General features: G+C 38.4%; 1 protein-coding gene across 1 annotated transcript in view; it reads right to left on the bottom strand.

Moving 5' to 3' along the window:
• The window catches only part of sptbn2 (spectrin, beta, non-erythrocytic 2), a gene marked incomplete in the record, with an annotated part of 54,380 nt that extends 32,962 nt beyond the window's left edge, over nucleotides 1–21,418 (bottom strand). The window contains 2 exon segments of the mRNA XM_014006635.1: nucleotides 8,603–8,790; nucleotides 20,919–21,418. Of these exon segments, the coding sequence (XP_013862089.1) occupies nucleotides 8,603–8,759 (157 nt within the window).
• Between the last annotated feature and the right edge of the window lie 499 nt (nucleotides 21,419–21,917).

Raw genomic sequence — 21,917 nt, 5'->3', positions numbered from 1 at the left:
CTTTCCATGCCTTTTTACACCTCCCTTTCTTCATGTGTTCAATACTTTTTCCCTATGCCATTCCACATTATTACAAATAACTTCATTTCTGGACTTTTGTGGTTTTATTTCTTTGTATGTATGGATCACTTGGGTTGTTACCGACATATGGTGGGAATTTCATGTCATTAGCACCTCTAGTAATATATTTACTGAGAAAAATGGTGRCGTGTTCAATACTTATTTTACCCACTGTACATTTATGTATGGTTCAGTTGTTTCTTTTTTAACTTAGATAACCTATAAGCTGCAACATAGGAGAACAATACTTACACTGTTTAACCATTGTCTAACTATATAACTTGTACATGACTAATTTAGAATTGTTCAGAAGAAGTTGGTGTAGAAATGATTTACTGTGTGGAAGTGAAGGGTGGATCAGAGAAGTAAATGAACTCCACGAAATAATGTCAAGTAAAGGAAAAAAAAAAGCAGAAACTTTGTGGTTAGTGGTTTCCATTCTCTTGTGATGTCAGCAGATGATTTAAACCAAATGTCACCAGTTACTTTGGTGAATATGATTTTGGGAGCCAACAGCAATACAAACCAACAGAAAACAGGAATGAAGATAATTTAAGCAACTTGGATAATTTGATAAAATGATTTATACTTTTAGCCTGAATTGAACGTTAAGTTCAAAATCAACATCTATGTTTGTAGTGTAAAATGTCTTCTTTTAAAGTAAATAATTAGCTGCTGAATATTTATATACTATAAGTTATTGTGTATGGGCCAACTGCTCTTTGTGTAAACGCAATATTTTTTTTTTTTTTGCATTTGCATTTTTCACATTCAAGTTACTGAAACTGTAGGTGTGCAAAAAGAAAATCAACAAAATGGAACTTGCAGATGTTCATGTTTTGTTTTCTTTTTTCCCCTCATGCTAAAAGTGGAAGTAACTTTCTTCGGTTACAACTTTGAAAGTAGGGCTGTGGTAAAACTGCCACCCTGCCACATGCAGCAATACTTATTCTTACGCTATTAAAACTGCTTAATGTTGCAAGCATCTGCATTTGCCCAACTTTTACAAGTTTTTTTATTTGAATTGTCAGGACAAGTAAAGCAGAAAAACTTCTGTATAGCACAGTCTTTTTTTTTTCCATTTTCTAATAGCAGTGAACGTGCCCTTCAATTACATTTTTCTGTGCCATCTGCAGCTGCAGGTGATAACAGAGAAGCTGTGGGAGGAGGGGGACTAGGCCAAGGCCAGTCCCATGAGAAATGAGACAAACAAGAACCTCACAACTACATCTGCACAACAGAAGAGGAAGAAATGTCAGTAGAACTAAAAATGTGTTAAAGCCTAAAACTGGAACTTTTTATTTAACATACTTAAGGACAAAAAATCAATATTAAGAAAACCGAACAAACAAAAAGGCTTTGTGTTAGAGTGTGTGTGTTCTCACAAAAGTAATATGACTCAGAGTTACAGCTCGAGGCCCCAGAAGCCACAATTTTCACTAGAAGTTCTAGTGATATAACATTACAACTTTCAATTCATAGAGTCCTGCTAGACTTGAAACCTGATCAAAATACTTGATCCCACAGTCAAACAAATAAGAGTGGAAAAAAACAACACAGTGTCCAGGTCTTTTTCTTTACCGAGTTCAAAGTTTTCAGGTAAAGTTGTTAAAACTGAGATAATTAATGTAAAAGGGTATACTGATAATCCATAACTAGACAATACAAAGTCAGTTTTGTAAAATATTTGAAAAAGACTTGGCAGACAGTTTGACGAGCTACTGTCTGTTGTGTTTGAATTAAAAACGAACTGCTAATGTTTGCTGAGTGACAATCCAGCTAAAGTCCACAGAAACTGCATTGTAGAGAGGACAGTGACCTTTCAGACCAAAGCCCTAAAGTGGACCGATACTTTTAATGTGCAATTTTCCATCCTTTTTTTATATGCACTTTTTCCTTATTGTGTCACAAWTAGCTGGTGTCTGACTCCAGTCATTGTGAGAGAGGTGGGGTAATTCCCCATTACCTATTGCAGGGGTGTCAAACTCCAGTCCTCGAGGGCCACTATCCTACTCATTCTCCTCATTTCTCTGCTTCAACATACCTGATTCAGTGATTCAATTACCTGTTCAAATTCTGTAAGAGCCTGTTAATCATCCAATCATGCAAATCAGGTGTGTTTGAGCAGGAAAACATGTTGGATAGCTGCCCTCGAGGACAAGATATCAAACATTAGTGGCCTATTAGAATCAGCTGCTTGTTTCTTAATTAAATCTCAGGAACCAGTGGGTGTACTTTGATGAAACTTTCAGAACATAATCAACGGATGTATATCTACAGCYGATTAATTTTTGGATTTGACTCAAGATGGCTGCCACAACCAACTGACTTTAGAAAACACAAAAACGGTTATAAATCAGACAGTTTTTCAAATATTGACCAAAGATTTGTTGCTAAGTAGCTGGGTCATTCACTACACATTGTACCAACAAATAATGCAAGAACACATAAAATTGTGGATTTTCAACTTCAAGGTTGGATAAAAATGGCTACTGTCATTTCTCAACATATACTTTTTAACTCTGACATGAAAAGTGGCGAGTTACATCCTTTAAAGAACGACAGGCTTTGATTTTAAACTGAAATGAGCACCAATTGTTACCCTTTCAATAGATACAACCACATATTTTTAGCAAATGTAAACCCAATGTGTGTATTTTTATGTATAAACATCTTATGAATGCTTTATGAAAGTAAATTTACGGCATAATGACAAACTTTGAAAGCCCATCTTCTACTTAATGACTCCTGCAGACATCAAGTTTTAACACAAGAAGGGTGTGACACAAGGAATGAGCCGCAGGGTAATCAAACTGGAAAGACAAGTGGGTGTTACAAAAATGTGTTTGTGCATCTGAGTGTGTTTTCATTTTACACAGAAGCCTGTTTTGAACATATCCTTGGACAGGTGGACATGCAAATATATTTAAGGGGTTTTGACATCACTTTCTGAATATTTTTTGCAACTTTTATTCTGATCACTTCTTTTACAATATTTTTAGTGTAAGGACTTTTAAACAAATCATGTCAGCTCTAATTTGGTGACTGGTCATTTAACATGAAAACTACTCTCATTAGGTTTTAGTTTTAAATGAGATGAAGTTTTGAATTTCTTTGCATGTGGGTATGACTAACTCATGCTGAAAATGTTGCAAAACTTGTACATCGTTGGTGGAAAACAATACCATCTTCTCTACAGACTGTATCTTCAGTCAGAAGCAGTGTTAAATGGTAGAAAATGTTATCATTTCATACACCTCCTTCCAAATGCAAAAACACCCTTCCAGGATTCCAGTTTAGCCATAACGTTATTGCTTCTTCTAATATCCGTGACTATGTTCACTAAAAAAAGGTAAAAAACTAAAAAAAAAATTGAAAATGCAGAAGGAATTGTTCYGACCCTGATATAAACTCATCTTTAATGAAATTCAGAGGGACAAATGCAAGCAAAAAGGCTGATCTTTCCACATACTACTGACTGACGTGTAGGTTTCATGCGCCATTGTTTTCACAGACCTTAGGTGCACGTAGCCACCAAAAATACCTGATGCTTTGTGGCTTGTGACTACAGAGTCAACAGGTCAAAGGAGCAGACACGTGACAATACAAAAACATTTTAGAAWTACTTAAACTAAACCCCTTTACATAACAAGTGTCACCTTAATTTTACATTTCATGAAGAAATRTGTTGGTAATTTATGATGGAAGTGGAGTGTTCAGGCTTCAAAAAGGATTTTTACTGTTACATCTTTTTTTTGCTTCCTCCATGATTTATTATTATTATTTATTTATTTATTTTTGTGCGTGTGTGTGTGTATAGAAGCTCATAGTCTTCTCAGGCTTTGGCCAAAGACAGAGCAGTGTATTGTAATAAGATAAGAGGACAGGTGGCCAAGTGATCAGGTGCCAGACTGCCTGCTTTGCTGCTTTAGATCCAGGCTGAAACCTACTGCGTGGATATTATAAATATCTTCTTTTTCTCCAAACTCTGCCATAAAAACAGTCCAAGTGTTGCACAAGTGAAATGTTTTCTCAGTTCCTACAGTTATTCATTTATGCTAGAAATAAAAAAAAATCACCCAAACTATCTCAGGATTCAATCAGAAGCACCTGCTGTAAAAAAACAAACTGAAACTAATGTTCCCTGCTCCAAACAGTACATGTAAAAAAAGACATTGTTCAATTAAAAAATATATTCTTTCAAAAAGGTTTTCAGATTTAGGATTCATTTTTGTTCATATTTAATGCCTCTTTTTACGAATCTAGTGAAAGAACAGCCATTAGGTAATCAGTTACAATGAAAACTTACTTCTAAGTTAAAAATCTAAAGTGTTTCTTACCTTGCAGCTGTTTAAATCGTCCTTCCAAGATATTAGAGTATTGTACTTGGTTAACAAAAGCTGCTGGGGACAAGCAGGGCTCACGGTCGGTGTGGTCCCACTCCATCGCAGTTTTTCTAAATCTCTCAACTAAATATTACCGGTACAAGCGGGAACGAGGGGAGTTTTCCTACATAGCACAGCAGGCAGAACAGGAATGAATCAAATCCTCTGAAGAGTTCCCCAAAAGTTGGGGTTTGTACATCCACAATCCCTTGCTTTATCCTTCTCTTTTAAATTTCCTGTTCTTCAGTTTAAGGCACAAGACGAGCTCAGCTGTATGTCCAACCAGGTTCAATGAAAAAAAACAGCAGTAGGTGATGAAAATGGAACAGTTTCCTTTTCTCTAATCAAAAAAATGTTTTAAAGAAATCCAAGGAACAAAATGTACTCCTTTTTTGTTCATTTCACCACACTWATGGCCTCTGGGCGAAGTAAAACTCTTCAGTTGCACTCCCTTGTGGCTTTTTCAAAACAACCAAGAGTATTCCTTTCCCTCCAAATTCTGAGCATGCAATAGTTGAAGCACAGCCCTGCAGAGTGAGTCAACCAGCCACAGCCAGATAGCTGTGTAAACAAAGCCTTCTGTGCAGTCTGAAATTTGTGGCATTTGCATAAGGTGTGTTTGAGGGAGGAGCAAAACGCAAGAACATCTCAAATGGGTGAAGGGAGGGAGGAGCTGCAGAGATGGACTAAACCATTAGAGTTTTTATACAGTGTACCTTGAAGTGGATTATCCGACTCCAGTTTAATTCCAGTAACCAGGGTGTGGCCTGCCTGAAAGTGCATCACAAAATTCCCAGTCCGTTAGCACAATGTTATCACCAGGTAGTTATCTTCTTTTTTCTGTCACTCTGTACACTGCATTTTACCTCCCCGTTTCTGTACACTGAAACTGACTCAAGAAAAGGCGTTAAGACAGGAAGGAAGTTATTGAGAAAGTAGAAACACAACAAGTACTTTCCTGCCTGGTGAGATTTGAAAGCGACAACTTGTGACTGTTTTAACAGTTAGGTGGGGTGAAAGTGAGTGTCTTTATTCACCCACCAAAACATAATGTTTGAATCAMAACATGTTTTCTGGAAATTGTGCCAGCAAACGTTTAAAAATTTTAATGTGGAGTTTCTTTTTTAAGTTTACACACTGTTAAAACATAATCAGAGATGAGATTTATTATAAATAAATTCAGAAACTGTGAGGAAAAGTCATTGATTAATAGACAGAGGACAGTAACACTGTGAGGACTAAGGTCAAAGCCTCTCTTCTAAGTCGATGACTTTTTGATCTGGTCAGGGGAGAGGGCAAAAGTCTTATTTTCAGATCTATGTTTGTTCTGATAAACTGGCTGCAGCTGGATGGTTCTCATTAAGATCCAAATGCTCCAGGCCCTTTTGTGACAGGGTGTTTATGGAGGGGGACTGGGCTAATGAGAAGCGAAGAGGACAGGCTTCCTTCTGAAGAAAAGAAGCTACGCTATGGACACATGCAGAGAGAAAACCCAGTAATCACAGCAATGCCCGTTTTGTATCCCAAGAGGGATATATCAAACACGCTTCACACGGAGGCACAGATGTGGCAGCAGGTCTGTGTGTCTGCCATATGCTTCTTTACATAGTCAGAAATGGAGTTTCTGAGATTTAACACCCATCGGCCCTTTTGGAATAAGATTTATTACAACTTAATATATTTTGTATTAAAACAGAAAAAAAAATGGAAAACAAGCTTTTGCGATGGGCACTGGAATGAATGAAAATTAAAGAGTAAGCATGTTGTGAGTAGTTAAGTACTGTGAATGAACCCAGATGAGGAAGAGGAAAGATTTAAAAAAAAAAAAAGCTGGAGGAGTAAACACTACCAGAAACGGGAGGAAAAAAATGTACATATCTAAGCTTCTACATTTTTTCAATAAACTGAACAACCCCCCTTCAAAAGCCTCATGGGAAGATAAAAAGGTTGGACCTAACAATGTCAGTAAATATCTGGTGTGAATCAACCGTACGTGTTACAAGGGTTTAGAAACATTGGCAATGTGTGAATTAAACAATGAAAAATGACTTTTTTGTGTTGAAGACAAATATTAAGATCTAAAAAAATGTGGTTTTGTCCAAAAAATTAAAACCTCCTCATACAAATGCAGGAGTGCATAACAGGGTATTGCTGAAAAAAAAAATGCAAAATGTTAAGCATGTGCTACACACACACACACACACACACACGCAAGTAGATAATCCGTTATCAATGCAAATTAGAAAGGAGAGTCTTAGCTACAGACTAACTGGAGCCAACAGCCATCACAAAATGATCCAACATATTAGATGTGCAGGAGACAAACTTGGAAATAGTTGTGAGGTAAAAAAGCAGASATTGTTCTGAGAGCAGAGCGCTGCTGGTTGCAGAATGCCTCAATACTGGGGGTTGTAAAAAGGTGCGCAGAAGTTGAGCCTTTGGGAAATAGTTGCTAAAGAATGTGCACATCAAGTCCACACATGTTGGACTCAGAGGGTATCACAGGCATTCTTACACTGCCAAGCTCACACTGGAGTTTTTAAAACACACACACACACACACACACACACACGCGCGCGCGCGCACACGCATGCTCTACTTTGGTAACACTCAGGCAAATTGGATCACACCATATATTGGAGCAAAGTCCAACATTCCAGATACAAATTACAATATGTTTAAGTACAATAAAATGTGTGTGTTGGTAAAATAAAAGCAAAATCTGACATATTATCACAAAAAAAATGGAGTGAAATTAATTGGACTTTATTTGTAAATTAATATATAAATAAAATGCATAATCATTGCAGTTTCAGATTTTTTTTCTGTGTATATTTCTGGATATCTGTTCAGTGTGTTGTGGTACCCCTCCACTGTCCCCCTCTGCTGGGTTTTCCATGAAACTGCAACTTGTTTGGACTATTAGAGCTTTTGACTGTGTGATTTAAAACCAGGTGTCTGACGGGGTAGTTTGAGACATATATGCACCAAAGACAACCAAACTAATAAAAATCATCAAACTTCAAGATTACCTTAAATCTGACAGGCAAGAATTTATGTAGTTCGTTAAAATGCCGGTAATATCCATGTTAGATCAGCTGTTACTAAAATTAATATTAGTCAGCAATGCTGTCATAAAATGAATGCTAATGATACATTAATATGTCATTGCTCAGATACTTACAGGTTTACATGTTAAGTAAACTTGTTAACCTGACTGAAGTTACTCCTTTGTGAACCAACTGCACAGCTGCCCAGCTTTGTCCCCTTTTTGGAGGTATTTTGGTCTTGTCCTAAAAAGACAGACTCGGTTCTTCAGGGACACAAAAGAATCACTTCTGTTCCCCAGTCTACATACTATAATTAGATTTTTGCACATTACTGGTAGATATCGGACTATGTCTCGACTGGCGTGTTTCTAAAACCTCTGCTGCTCATCTCAAAAACATAAAAACCGTGTTTAACGATTATGAAATATCCAAGTCAAACCATTTAGGAAATCAGGTATTTTGTGTACATTTATGAGAAGAACTAGTAAAGAAATGAAAAGTTTACAAAATATGAGAATAATACAATAACCCTTAAAATGGTCAATTTCTAAAACGGCAGCATTAACTACAACATACAAATGATTAAAGAGCTTGATCAAAATATCTGACAGTGTTTAGAATGAGAAGGCAATTAGGGATTCAGACGACGTTAAAAACTCCAGAATTGGTGTTTACTACTTCTGCCTCGTCAGAATAATAACACAAAAACGGTTTAAAAAGGACCCATGTTAGCATTGTTTTATATCCACACAGCTGAGGGATAAAGTGACTTGTAAAACCAGCTTCCTGGCATTTACAAGAACCTCACTYACACTTCCAACTGGCCTCACTAGTTTGTCAAACAAACAAAGGCTCTCATCCCCCAACCCCAGCCTTTATGAGAATTGATCACATCTGTGAGAACAAAGTCCAATCAAGAGAAACCCATTCCACGTCTCCCAGGGTTTTAACAAAGCTAACGTACTAATAGCAGACATACACCCCAGGACATCCACAGATGTTCCTCGTCTCTGTCTAGACGCATCAGAAAATGCCTTGGTTATAAAATAACGGCCTATTCAACATTAGACAGGTGATCACATTCATAGCTGTTTGTGCAAYACGTACCTGCAAGAGCTTTAATGCGAGAGCGCTCAAAGAGACGTGCCGAACTGTTCTCATTGTCCCAGTCCGTCTCGGCTGCCAGGTCCCAGCGATTGTTGATGTCGTTATACTGCTGCTGGATCTCCATGCTGTCGAAGTCGGTCGGCGAGAGTGTGCTCATGGTGTCGAGGCTTGGGGCAAACACATTCAACCTATAAAAGCAGAAAAAGATACCCAAAAGCATCCAAGGTCAGTGATAAGAAGAAATACCGAGACACAAGAAAGCTCACAAAAGTGGCTCTTGATTTACTCTAGCCATATTCAACTCTACGCTCAAGGTTGAAAGAAAATAAAGAGGATATCATGATCAAACACTCTTCACACAACTAAGCTGAACGTTCTAGTTATATGACAGGTGAATGCAAATTAAAGCTTGGACAGTTGCCAACGGCCACCATGTAAAACATGAAYGTTGAGATAAAGTTAAGCAACCGCCACTTGGTTAGTCCATTTATTAAATATTTTATGTAAATGCTTCTGCAGACCGGAGCAACACTAGAAATACCATTTTGCTTGCAGAACAACCTATGATTATGCACTTTTTGACCAACAGTGCCCATAATTTACAGAAGCTGGGCCATTTTCAGCGAGGTGAAACCTGCCCTGAAGTGGTTCTGTTCCATTTACACWAGGTCTAAAAGGTACAGGATAGATTAGGCTAATGAAGTCTGTTGAAGTGTGCCACACCTCCCTCATGATTTTCCCCAGTGTGGAAGCTGCTACTGATCAGATAGCAACAGCGCTCCCTCATCCAGAGCAGAAAAACGTGTGGCAGGGTGCAACTATTTGCAGAAAGAAAACTATTTTAATGTATTGCCACAAGCTGTGACGTACGTCTATTTGTCTCTTAAAACCAGCTTGCTGTAAAATAATTGCACACTTTTCATTACTGGAGCTTCAGCTTTTACCCTACAAACCAAGTGATACAAAACAGACATCTTCCAACAACTAAAAAGAAAAGCACTTGGTAAATCCCATTAGGGGTAGATTAAGAGGTGGCTTGGAATAGAAACTAAATGCAGGGATTAAAGAGGACGGCAAAAAAAATAAAAAAACACCACCTACATGTACCCCCACCCCTACTGACCTATAGCCTCTCCACTTGCACCCCACTGAGTTAGACTGTGTTATACTAATACAGCAAGACAAATACTGATGAATACTTTTGAATTCATGTGTTTCTGAATTATTACATCAAAACGGCCAACTTAAAATTTAGACAAATGGGACATTTTTTTTCTAACAAGCAAATATTTCTAATTGAAAACAGGGGTTACAAAGAAAAATGTTCTTTATGATGATCTGTTTGCGGGAGTGTTTCAGTGTGGGGGTTGCTGGGGAGTGGCACTRGTGAGGTCACGGGTGTCTAGAAATGGCAATCCTCCCCCGTTATGGGTAGGAAGAGGCTCGGCTCAGTGTCTCCTCTAATCACTCTTCAATGGATCAGACAAACAATCCTCTGACCTACTATGATACTAAACTCATCCTCACAAACACAATGCGGTGTGGCACACAAAAATAAGCCACGCACGCAAGTCRAGTTCACCGATTAAACGCTTTTACACACACTTACATCCACCCACTCGGCACGTAAGCAATGTAGCGTATTAGTATGGATCTGGTCAACATGTTTGTCATAGTARTTTGCATGATGTCTTTCCAAAATCCAATAAAAATTAAATYCTTGATAAGACAGTTTGAGAAGCTTCTTGAGCACAATTTCTTAAACGCATTTAGCAACACACTTCTCAAATACACAGATAATAAAAAAGGTGTAAGACAGATGAGCAGCAGATGTGGCACAGAAAGAAGCATAAAAACAGATTTATGACTGATAAACCCCTTAAAGTCCTAATCCTTTCAAAAAACAAAACAAAAAAAGTGACAGACGCTTTGAAAAAATGTCAGTGAACATATGGATCAGTATTAAATATGAACTTATTTTTGTTAAAATGAGGTGCTTTGTGAACAGAATGAAAAAGCAGCACAAGTTGTGAAACAGGTTCAAGTTAGGTAACAAGTTGAGCATTTGTATTCCTGAAAACTACCCCTTTCAAACGTGATAATTCAAAGTAGAGGTGCAACACATAATGGTGTGCGGTGTGTACACAATTAGAGCACACTGGAATGGCTCAAGGTTGAACCCCAGCTCCTGGCTGCAGAGGCACATTGGACCATCTCTCAGCAGAATGTCATCGGTCAARAAAACAGGGCAGAGCCAGAGGCATGACAGGCTGCACCACCACCTCTTTTTTTTGTGACTCTGTGATCCCTCCTCCCCTCCCAGAGCTGCTTCCCTTTGCCCAGCTGGTCTGTTTGTCACTGCACCCAATAATCAGGGAGAGAGGAAAAGAAACAGAGCCCATAATCAGACACCCGCAGGGAATTAGGCCTGTGCACATTAGCCTGCCACACTGTCAACATGCACCATGGGAATACGGTTGATGCACACACAGAAATGCACATACAAATACAACACCACTCCCTGTAGAACAGTGAAAAGGAGCTGGAGATCTTCCTGTGCAACCACATAAAAGCCACAGTAAAGTGTTTCTATCCAAAATACACTTAAGTAATGGGCTTTTTAGATATATACATTTAACTTATCAATGTTTCTTTGAGAAAACAAGCAAAATTCTAATAATTGATGAAAATAAACTGTGTACACAAATCCACCCRTGTGACACACAACGTGGAGTGTAGAAAGATGAACTCCAAAGTGCAGCATACAAAGACTGCCACACTCAACTGGCCCCACACAATGAAGGAGTCAGCACAGAGCTGAGGCCAGCTGTCCAAGCCTTTCCTATTTGTTGAGATGAGGCAGCCAGAGGCACATATGCATCAGAGGCCCCTCCACGGGCTGTTGATCCCAGCCTCTGTCCTGCTGAATAGGACAGCAGAGGCCCTTTGTTGACCTGTAGCATCACATTTATCTAACACTCAGCTGACCTGTGTGTCCTACACACTGCGTGCTCAACAACAAACTAACATGCATCTAACATGTTTTCAATGCAACATCTGATTCAAGCGTACCTGTATTTAATTTCTTTTTAAAACCAGATTTATAGTTTTTTTTTATTTAAAATAAAGAACAGATGAAATTCGGCACCACTGTGCTGTGATGAAAAATAAAAGGACTTTGTGGCACACATGCTCTTACAATTTAATTGCTAGTCTTGCCATAACTTCTAACACAGATTGGGATCTTGCTTGTAAATTTCAAGATAATGGTGATGCAGTCCTATAGCAAGRACTAATAATAGCTGTGAGAAGTGGCAAAATAATTATAGTGCTGCCTACTGTTCCTCCCACACTGGTACTGCTCCTGAATGAGGCCTGATCTGTGCTTCCCAATACATTTGACTGGATAGCACAGATGACAGCWACTTCTGAGGCTGCCAGAAATTAAAAATACCAGTGAATGAAATATTTATGCAGATCATGTTCATCTTCAATCTGCTTTTTACCATTTTAAAACCACACAAGACCGACTGTATTAGTATCAAGCATGTACTGTATGTAGTGAAGCTGCATAGTGTACTGCGATTCTTGGAACAATTGGTGATGAAAGCAGTTTCAATTAATTGCAGTGAGTAATTACTTTTTTTTTTATCCTATTCACGTATGGGAATAGGTTATTTTGAATGCAACCCTTTTATTTATTGGRCACTACATATTCAGTGAAATTATTGTTGAATCAGTGACAACCTCTTTTCTTTTTAGCATTTTAGCACACACCTTTGGCAGATTTCTTTTTCCCCCTTTGGTATGAATGCGATTCTGCCACATGGAGATGACATCAATGAAAGGAACGGTGTGCAAAAAGACTGTGTGGAAAATACCAACTCTAAGAGCACCGTGGGGGCTGGTATTTGTCAGTAATAAGCACTAGAGACAGAATAAATGAGCTGAACCTGTTTTACAAAGCGACTCAGCATTTTCTTTACCTAACTCCAGTCCAGTTCAGAACACATACTAATTAAAMCCAGTTTCCCAGCACATTTCTGCAGCCTCATTTCACACTTAGTCATGATGAACCTTAACAGCCTCATCAACACACCACCATTTTTTTTTTAAAATCTGAAGCCTCCTTCGCCTTCTGTCCCAGCTGTCTGTCCGTCCAGCAGAAAAGGCAGCTGGAAAAACTGAGACTAGACTGAAGAGTCCAGATGGTGTCAGGCCTCGGGGTAGTGTAAACCTGAAGGTGTAATTTTAAAACACCTCTTTAAACTAAAGCCTGACATGAGAAATGTCCAGTTCTGAGAAATATGTGCTGCTTTGGTTTAGCCTCCTGAGACCCAGTTCATTTTGTTTTGCTTGTCTCTCTCATACTACATATGCCACCAAACAAACTGCTGATGTTTCTTAGAGAGGATGAATGTGGCTTTAAAAGGATGCCACATGTGTGGGGGTCTGATCTTCCCAAGTTGTTTTTACCCACCACCTTTTCAAAATGTCTGACATCCCAAAAAACTCTTAATGGAYGAAAGAAATACGAGCATATTTATATTTACAATCTGTTTTAATTTTATAATACATTAATTTTCCAAAAATAACTTTCTAATAAGTAATTAAAGTGAGTTTTCAGAATTTCTTTAGTTTTACAAAGAAAATTATTAATTTATTAATGTGTACTATTGCGCATATGACTTTGCACTTCTGTTTATTTCATTTCTAGAAGACAGCTCTTTCACAAAAGCAAAGAAATTAGTTTCAAACTTTCAGACACAGATTAGAGTTCAATGAGCCTGACAGGAAAGTGTAGGAATTAGGAACTAGACAAGGACGACCAAGATGCAGGGCTAGATGTAGTGTTTTGTTGTTCCTGGGCCGCAGGAGGATAAGACATAAAACAAACCCTCATCCATCTGCACTAAACTATACCAATTACTTAAACATCCCACAACTAAAAATATACACTCACCGGCCACTTTATTAGGTACACCTGTCCAACTGCTCGTTAACACTTAATTTCTAATCAGCCAATCACATGGCGGCAMCTCAGTGCATTTAGGCATGTAGACATGGTCAAGACAATCTCCTGCAGTTCAAACCGAGCATCAGTATGGGGAAGAAAGGTGATTTGAGTGCCTTTGAAYGTGGCATGGTTGTTGGTGCCAGAAGGGCTGGTCTGAGTATTTCAGAAACTGCTGATCTACTGGGATTTTCACGCACAACCATCTCTAGGGTTTACAGAGAATGGTCCGAAAAAGAAAAAACATCCAGTGAGCGGCAGTCCTGTGGGCGGAAATGCCTTGTTGATRCCAGAGGTCAGAGGAGAATGGGCAGACTGGTTCGAGCTGATAGAAAGGCAACAGTGACTCAAATAACCACCCGTTACAACCGAGGTAGGCAGAAGAGCATCTCTGAACGCACAGTACGTCGAACTTTGAGGCAGATGGGCTTCAGCAGCAGAAGACCACACCGGGTGCCACTCCTTTCAGCTAAGAACAGGAAACTGAGGCTACAATTTGCACAAGCTCATCGAAATTGGACAAGAGAAGATTGGAAAAACGTTGCCTGGTCTGATGAGTCTCGATTTCTGCTGCGACATTCAGATGGTAGGGTCAGAATTTGGCGTCAACAACATGAAAGCATGGATCCATCCTGCCTTGTCTCAACGGTTCAGGCTGGTGGTGGTGGTGTCATGGTGTGGGGAATCTTTTCTTGGCACTCTTTGGGCCCCTTGGTACCAATTGAGCATCGTTGCAACGCCACAGCCTACCYGAGTATTGTTGCTGACCATGTCCATCCCTTTATGACCACAATGTACCCAACATCTGATGGCTACTTCCAGCAGGATAATGCGCCATGTCATAAAGCTGGAATCATCTCAGACTGGTTTCTTGAACATGACAATGAGTTCACTGTACTCAAATGGCCTCCACAGTCACCAGATCTCAATCCAATAGAGCATCTTTGGGATGTGGTGGAACGGGAGATTCGCATCATGGATGTGCAGCCGACAAATCTGAGGCAACTGTGTGATGCCATCATGTCAATATGGACCAAAATCTCTGAGGAATGCTTCCAGCACCTTGTTGAATCTATGCCACGAAGAATTGAGGCAGTTCTGAAGGCAAAAGGGGGTCCAACCCGTTACTAGCGTGGTGTACCTAATAAAGTGGCCAGTGAGTGTAGAAGTCTCTTATTACCTTTAGTATCTTTCAAGACCCACAAAAGCTGTTTTTTTCAACCTATGACTGAAGTACTAATGTACCTGCCTTAGAAATACCATCCTCATTTGACAAAGCAGGAGGCACTGTGTAGTTTTGCTGTTTGACTTCTGTACTACATTAAACATGACGCAGCCAGCACTACGGTGTGAGATGACTAAGAAAAGACAGGTGGGTGTCTTTATAATTAACTACCTGACAAACAACCCAGAGTTTGCACAGCTGAAATGAGAATKTGATCAGGAGCACACAGCAAGGGACTGCAACACATTTTCCCTTAACTGACCTCAGAATACCAGTACCATTCACAGWGTTGTCAACTAGAGAAATAATGAGGACGACTAATCTGGAGGACAGTTTTGTGGGAGTGTACGAGCTACATTTTGGATGTGAACAGGACAACTGAGAAAAGTCTAGATTTCAGAAGTAGCKATAAGTCCAACAATGTTAGAGTTGGCTGAAGCCCTGAAGAAGCCCAGCATCCTCATGTTTTTCAGAAAGTTGTATATTTAAAATTTGTTTAAGATGAAGAAAAACTGTTCTTGGAGCAAATGCATCAAATAGCGACTCAAAGAAACTATAGCCCAATTTAATTCTCACATCTTGCAGGTGCATGACAAAGAATGTGTTTGCTACTTTTACCACATGCTGAGACCATCTTGCACATTGCCCCAAGACAAGTCATCACTRRTTCTCTTCTCCAAMTCCTCCATCATCAGCTAAACAGTCCACTTTGCCAACCGTACTCCCATTTCTTTTTGAAGTACTGTATAGTGGAGACTTAAAATCAGCTTTTAAGTAAAAAAAAAAAACAGTATTTCTGTTGTGTTTTGGCTTTTTTGTACTTGACAAAACTGGTAATATTCGCTGACATCCATGCTTTATGAATCCAAGGATGTGTTCAAACTCAGGGGCTGCATCCTTCAAATGASCCGGCCGTCCTGGTCTATGTGGGCCGGGCCCTTTGTTGACCATGAAGACCAGAAGGAAGTGGCTTGAATCTGGACATTCTAGCCTTCGGGTTTATTCCCGCCCTTACCCCAGCAAATGTCCTGTCGTCTAGCAATCATGGTGGAACTAAACAGAATGAACCACACAAGCTTGTTTAAGATGATTTCTGACAAGAATATTAAAAAACATGTCTATGACAAATGACAAGCCTTACACCACAACCACTTTAAACTTTCAATTGTTACCACCAGATTTTTRTTTAAAACTGCACTCCTTCRCTTCATCCGCWAAGTCAAGCAAAAATTAAACTCTGGCCCGCAACAATGCATTTCGGGACAGGGCTGTGGGCCATAATTGGAGGAGTCTTAGAATTTGGACAGAACAGTGACGTAAGTAGCTGACAAATTTGGCCTGAAGGATGTAGCCCCTGAATTTGGACACAGCCCATGAAATTCTGTATGCACACAATGAGCAGCCTCAGTCAGCGCCTCTGCACGTGCACAAATAGATGAACAGTAACAAAGGTGGATTCTGTTTGTGCTACTCACCCTCTTTAACATGTAGGAGTAAACCAACCCCCTCCTCAGTCAAAACCAACCATTTTGAATGAAATGGTTTTCATGCTCWGTGGGCATGAACRTRTCATTGAAATACAAAGGAAGCTYCTTTTATTACAGCAYCAGCTAGTGATCTGGCAAGGAAACCACAGTGGATTCAATGGGCACCTCAATGGCATGTAAATATGTAACTTCTCCACAATCAACATCAGAAAAAAATGTTTCCAGAGATCATTCTCGTGCAACTAAAGTATCTAGGGTATTCAGAAAGCCAAACTGGTGCATGTGTGTGAAATGAGTGGCAGAGCATAAAGCACACCCCACAAACTACAAACACTACACCCAGTTGATTCCACGATCTCTTCATCTACACAAGTACACACCTGTRTGGCACCGAGCTTACTCCATGTGGCATTTAGAAATTCTTAAAGGGGAACAGTGGCGACTTCAGTAGGACGTCTATTTAACTTTGACAAGGCAGAGTCAAGGTCTGAAAAAGGTTAATAACTAAAAACTTCACCCATGAGGGGAACAATGAAGATCATTGCACAATCTGTTCAAACGTGAAAAAAACTACACACTCTTCGTAACATTCRGATCCACTAATAGATCTATTTCAGCTTTGCTCAGTAAAGACTAATRAACAATTATTCCTGGCAACAGCAACAAAAACGTACAGATAAACAAAGTATAACAGATAGTTTGCTGTTTAATAAAGTAAAAAAGAAACATTTACATAAAGAAAATACAACACAACCTCGATTTAAACCACCAAGTAAAATTTTATCAACAAATCTTTGACCCCTCTTTTGCCAGGTCATAATCTTTTATTCTGTTATCCTAAGAAGAAAAAACGGTTTACTGATACTATTTTCCCTTGTATAGTTTAGAAAAAATATCACAAATAATTTGTTCTGAATGCAAGATACTTGAGATCAACCTCTGACTTTGGTTGTAAATATTTTTAAAATATTTTTATTAAACTCAGTCAAGATAGCACCTAAAATATTCACTCATTGWGTTTGCTTTCCTGGCACACGCCAAGAGAGTGTAGCAGATAACAGGTCTGTAACTTTGGCAAAAATATATTTAATCTGTGACAACAAGTATTTTTTGCTTCACCATTTAAACCCACGATGTGCGGATATTTGCCATCAGATGAAATGTAGATTTGTCTTTTGTATTCTCTTCTCTATTAAGACARGCTTTTCTAATTCACTTTATTAAGCTATCTAAGGTGTTCAATATACCCACCAATGATGTCTGATTTWAATTTTGTAGCAAGCAGTATTCTTGGTTTCCCTCAGAAAATAATGTATTTTTGTGATGCTGCAGATCTGTTAAGTCTGACAGTTTATTTGGTGTGACTGAACTGAAGAAACATTTGGGTTTTTTTTAAATGACACTTCAGTTTGTCAGAGTTTCTATCTCTGATCTAACAAGCAGATTAATGGGGAAAAAAGAGATTTTGAGTTGCAAATAATGTCACTTTCTGGAATTCACATTAAAGAATCACGCCATGCAGTTTTGCTTTCGGGAGTAGTATGAGTGTCACACTATGTTAAAAGTAAAACTTATAATACAGACTAGAAATGTTACTGTAATCAAAAATAAAGTTAAACTTGAAGTTAAGATGTTTTACAGTGAAGTAAAATTGTGAATGGAACTAAAATAAAAATTAAAATTGATTGCTGAAAAAAAGATTTCGAGAGCTGTGAGAGTAAATCGCCACTTAACACATTACTGTTAAAAAAATAGTATGAGAAAGATATTCGGCACATTTTGTGTACAATACTTGATTGGTTCTTGTGTCAGTGATGTAAGAAGCTCTGAGATGTCTGATTATATGCAGCCACATTGTGGTGCTGAAGGGGCTGATGAGTGTTCATCTCGTCTACACGTTTATAATCTATCAAACATCATGATCTGTGTATGCCTTTAGTGAAAAGGCAAAGAGTTATTTCATACGTAAACAATAAATGCAAATAAGTTCTCAGTGGAATCATAGAGAAGCAATGATTAACTTTCTCAATATCCATCATATAAAGAAAGAGWGTATGAAATAAATGTTACTTTGCTKAATGTAYCATGAATCCCACTTTATAATTACCTACTTTAACAAAAAATAAATAAATTTTATCTCAAAAACACAAAAACAGAAATATCTACCAGTACATTTGCCAGAACAGCTCCAGCAATGCACTGTAATATTCCCCCTAAAAAGATTTATACAAGTTTAATGAAGGTGCACTCTTCATCTCTCATTTGAAGGCAGATTCAGCTTTGTCTGCAAGGCAGTTTCTCTAAGACCGTCTGACAGAAGGCTGCTCAAAGCTGATGTTTACACAGAACAGCTGAATAAGCACTGAAAGGCACAGAAGAAATACATCCCAGAGAATACATCAATCTATGCAAACTTTGTGTTTTGAATAAAAATTACACAGCATCATTGTCTTCCTCGCTTGTTTTGGTCACATTAAATAGACCATGAAGTTGCATTTCAGTCACATCTCTAAAAGGATGCTGTTAATTATTAAACATGCAGTGTGTGGCCTGCATTAACCTTACACCTGATGCAAATCCTCAAAAGMAACAAAGCATGAGCAGCAGCAAGTCCATGTGACGCCCTCTGGTGGTAGCATTTTTATTTTACACAAACAAAACAACACTGTCTCAACTAAATGAAACAATCAGTTATTCACTGAAATATTTAAGAAGGTAATTAAGAAGTCTTTGGCTACAAAAATGGTTATTCACATATCAGTTACGAGAGAAGCAGGAAAGGTGGCTGCAAAGTTCAACAAACTGGAAATTAGTAACTAGATTTTCATTCAGTTAAAATATTCTGTGTATTTTTTAAATACTACACACGTTGTACTGGTCTTAATGAAATATAAAGAAAATACTCCAGCTGCAAGATTGAAAGTGGCACAATAATTAGTTTCACAACACAACTGAGTACAAAATTTAAATATTTCTCAGGTTTCCCATATATAAACCCACAAACAACACATCTTGAAATCCAATCTGCTGTTTATTTGTTTGACACAAAACTTGTGTTTTATAACCAAGAATAAACTTAGATAAAGTTTAAGAATAAATAAAAATTAACAGATTTATAGGAACAACTTCTAATCAAGGAAAAGAACAACAAAACCAATAAATCCTAAATTGGAAAATCTTTCATAAATTAAAAAACTCCTGCCTAACACTAAATGATGATAACCACCAAATAATACAATAAATGAACAAAATCAATATAAAAGGAGCTAATTAAATGATATAGTAATTGTGAGATATTTAGTATGTTTTTATTATAATTTATTATCACTAAATTATGCATTTATTTTTTTTCTTACTAAACAAACAAACTGGTCCAAATTCATCTTTGTTACAAACCAGTTTCCAGGTCACAAGGAGTGGCTGATAAGGGGGGGAGGGGCATTTTAAATACTGTGTCAGATTATTTCAATCCCAACCTGTAGTGCTTCTATGAAACCAGGCAATAATATAAGTGAGGTCAAAATGAAAAGCTTTTACAGAGACCTACAAAAGAAAAAACACCATTCAGTTAAAAAAAAAACACAAATAAACTTGAATATCAAATATTTAACTATTTCCTCAAGGCATGATGTTCAAACCTAAAACAACTGTTGGATGATATTCATTATATATTTTGCCACTTTTAAACTGCACCTTTCAACATCTGTTGCTTCCACATTTTAATGTTTTTCAAATTACTACCTATATTTTTATGTAGACACTGTGCAGTTTTGATCTTGCATTGTTTTTTCTTGAGTTTGCTTTACTTGGGAAGCCATCAAAAATAGCTTTAATTAACAGTTTATCAGATTAACCAAGACATTCTCAATCTACTGTATTTGATACACCAAAAGTCAAGCTGTCTGTGTTTTCTACTCAAATATAATACTCATTGGTCTTAGCATTGTGGATTATAAAAGCACATGGCTAACAGAACTGTCTCAATTTGTTAATTARGTGGCAAAAATGCTCATTTCAAAACAATAGCATGATGCATCCCTGCTATGTTATGACTCAGTCTGGTGGGCATGCGGGGTAAATTCATCACAACACAACCAAACCAGCTAACAGTGTCGAGGAAAACAAAACAAACTGCAGCTTTATGCCAGTGCTGCAAGTGTAGCAAATTTAGCATGATGCAAAAAAAAAATAAATAAAATAAAATAAGCAGGGGGAAGCAACAAGGCTGGGCTGGTTTAGCAGCAGATGCTGAATCAAAGCTCCACAGGCTGGCTTTCAGCAGAACACGCAGATAAAATGTGGCTGCCTACGTTTTTTGACACGGATTCAAACAAAGGCGAGGGGGGAAGACAGACATCCAGAGACATGGCTCCTAACGTCAGGCGTTGCTGTCACACGCTGTATCCACCAGGCAGCTAGCATGCATGCGTGCATTTCTTCCATTGTTGCAGAAAACGCGACACAAAAAGCTTTTATAGTGACTTGAAAAAAAAAAAAGCTAACAGCGGTGGCAAAGCTACCAGCAGCCACCTGAATAGCTTTAGAGTGCTGCGGAAAGAGTCAAAACAAGAAGAAAGAAAATACACTTACCCCTTATTTATTTTATCTTCTGGTAAAGAGGTCTGTTTTAGGAATTTAAATTTTGGCTCTTTTTTTTAACCAGGCATGAAAAATCTCTTGGAGAGATACCACGCGTGCGGCTACGCTAATTTGAACCGAAAGAAAAAAAAATCCCAGGTGACACTGATAGCGGCTCTCCTTTAAATCCTTGGAAAGGGTCCTTTTTTTGTTTTGTTTTCTTTTCTTTCTTTCTTGTCCTCCGCGCTGCACCGGTGTTCAGCAGCACGTTACGAAACCAGACTATCTCATCGGTCGCCTCTTCACCGAACCGTCAGCAGGAGAGAAGACTAAAAAATAAAACAAATAAAAAAAGGAAATTAGGAGGAAAAAACCGTTTTGTGTCAGGTAGGTACGAGACGGATATCCGCAGCAGCGTCTGTGTCCATTTCCCCCCTCCTCCACATCTGAAGGGCCCGCTGTACCTCACTGTGTCCCCCGAACAACACCGAGAGGAGAGAGAGGAGGAGAAACAGTGATGTGGTGGTGGTAGCTAGACTGGGTGTAGGTGGGTGGATGTGTGGGTGGGTTTCTGACCCTTCAGAGTCACATGGGAAACGCATTTTTTTTTCCCCAGAGAAAGAAGATAGTAGTGTTAGGCGCTGTCCATGGTGCTAAAACTAAAATATTCCACATTCACAAATTAGTGAAACGTGCTCTGCCCTATGCCAAAGTGTTAAACCCTTTATCTCCTGAAGTGGTCAGGCTTTCAGAAGGTTTTTATCTTTGCATGCTGATTTCCCTTTCATTTTCTGTCCAGTCCTTGTACCTGAGTGTCAGAATGACAGAGCTGGACTAATAAGGTGTCAGTAAACAAAGCAAGTTTCAAGCAGCATCCACAACCATCAATTCTCAAGCAATTGAGTTTCTGGACATAAAACAGATCCTTCCAGAAACATGGTGCAAATTTATTCAAAATTTCTAACCTTAAAGTAAAGTAAAGTAGAGTAAAGTTTTATTTATATAGCGTCT

The sequence above is a fragment of the Austrofundulus limnaeus genome, unplaced genomic scaffold (assembly GCF_001266775.1).
Source record: "Austrofundulus limnaeus strain Quisiro unplaced genomic scaffold, Austrofundulus_limnaeus-1.0 Scaffold37, whole genome shotgun sequence".
Classification (NCBI taxonomy): domain Eukaryota; kingdom Metazoa; phylum Chordata; class Actinopteri; order Cyprinodontiformes; family Rivulidae; genus Austrofundulus; species Austrofundulus limnaeus.
Note: the sequence above shows the minus strand (reverse complement) of the source record. Positions and strands in the feature narration are given on the sequence as shown.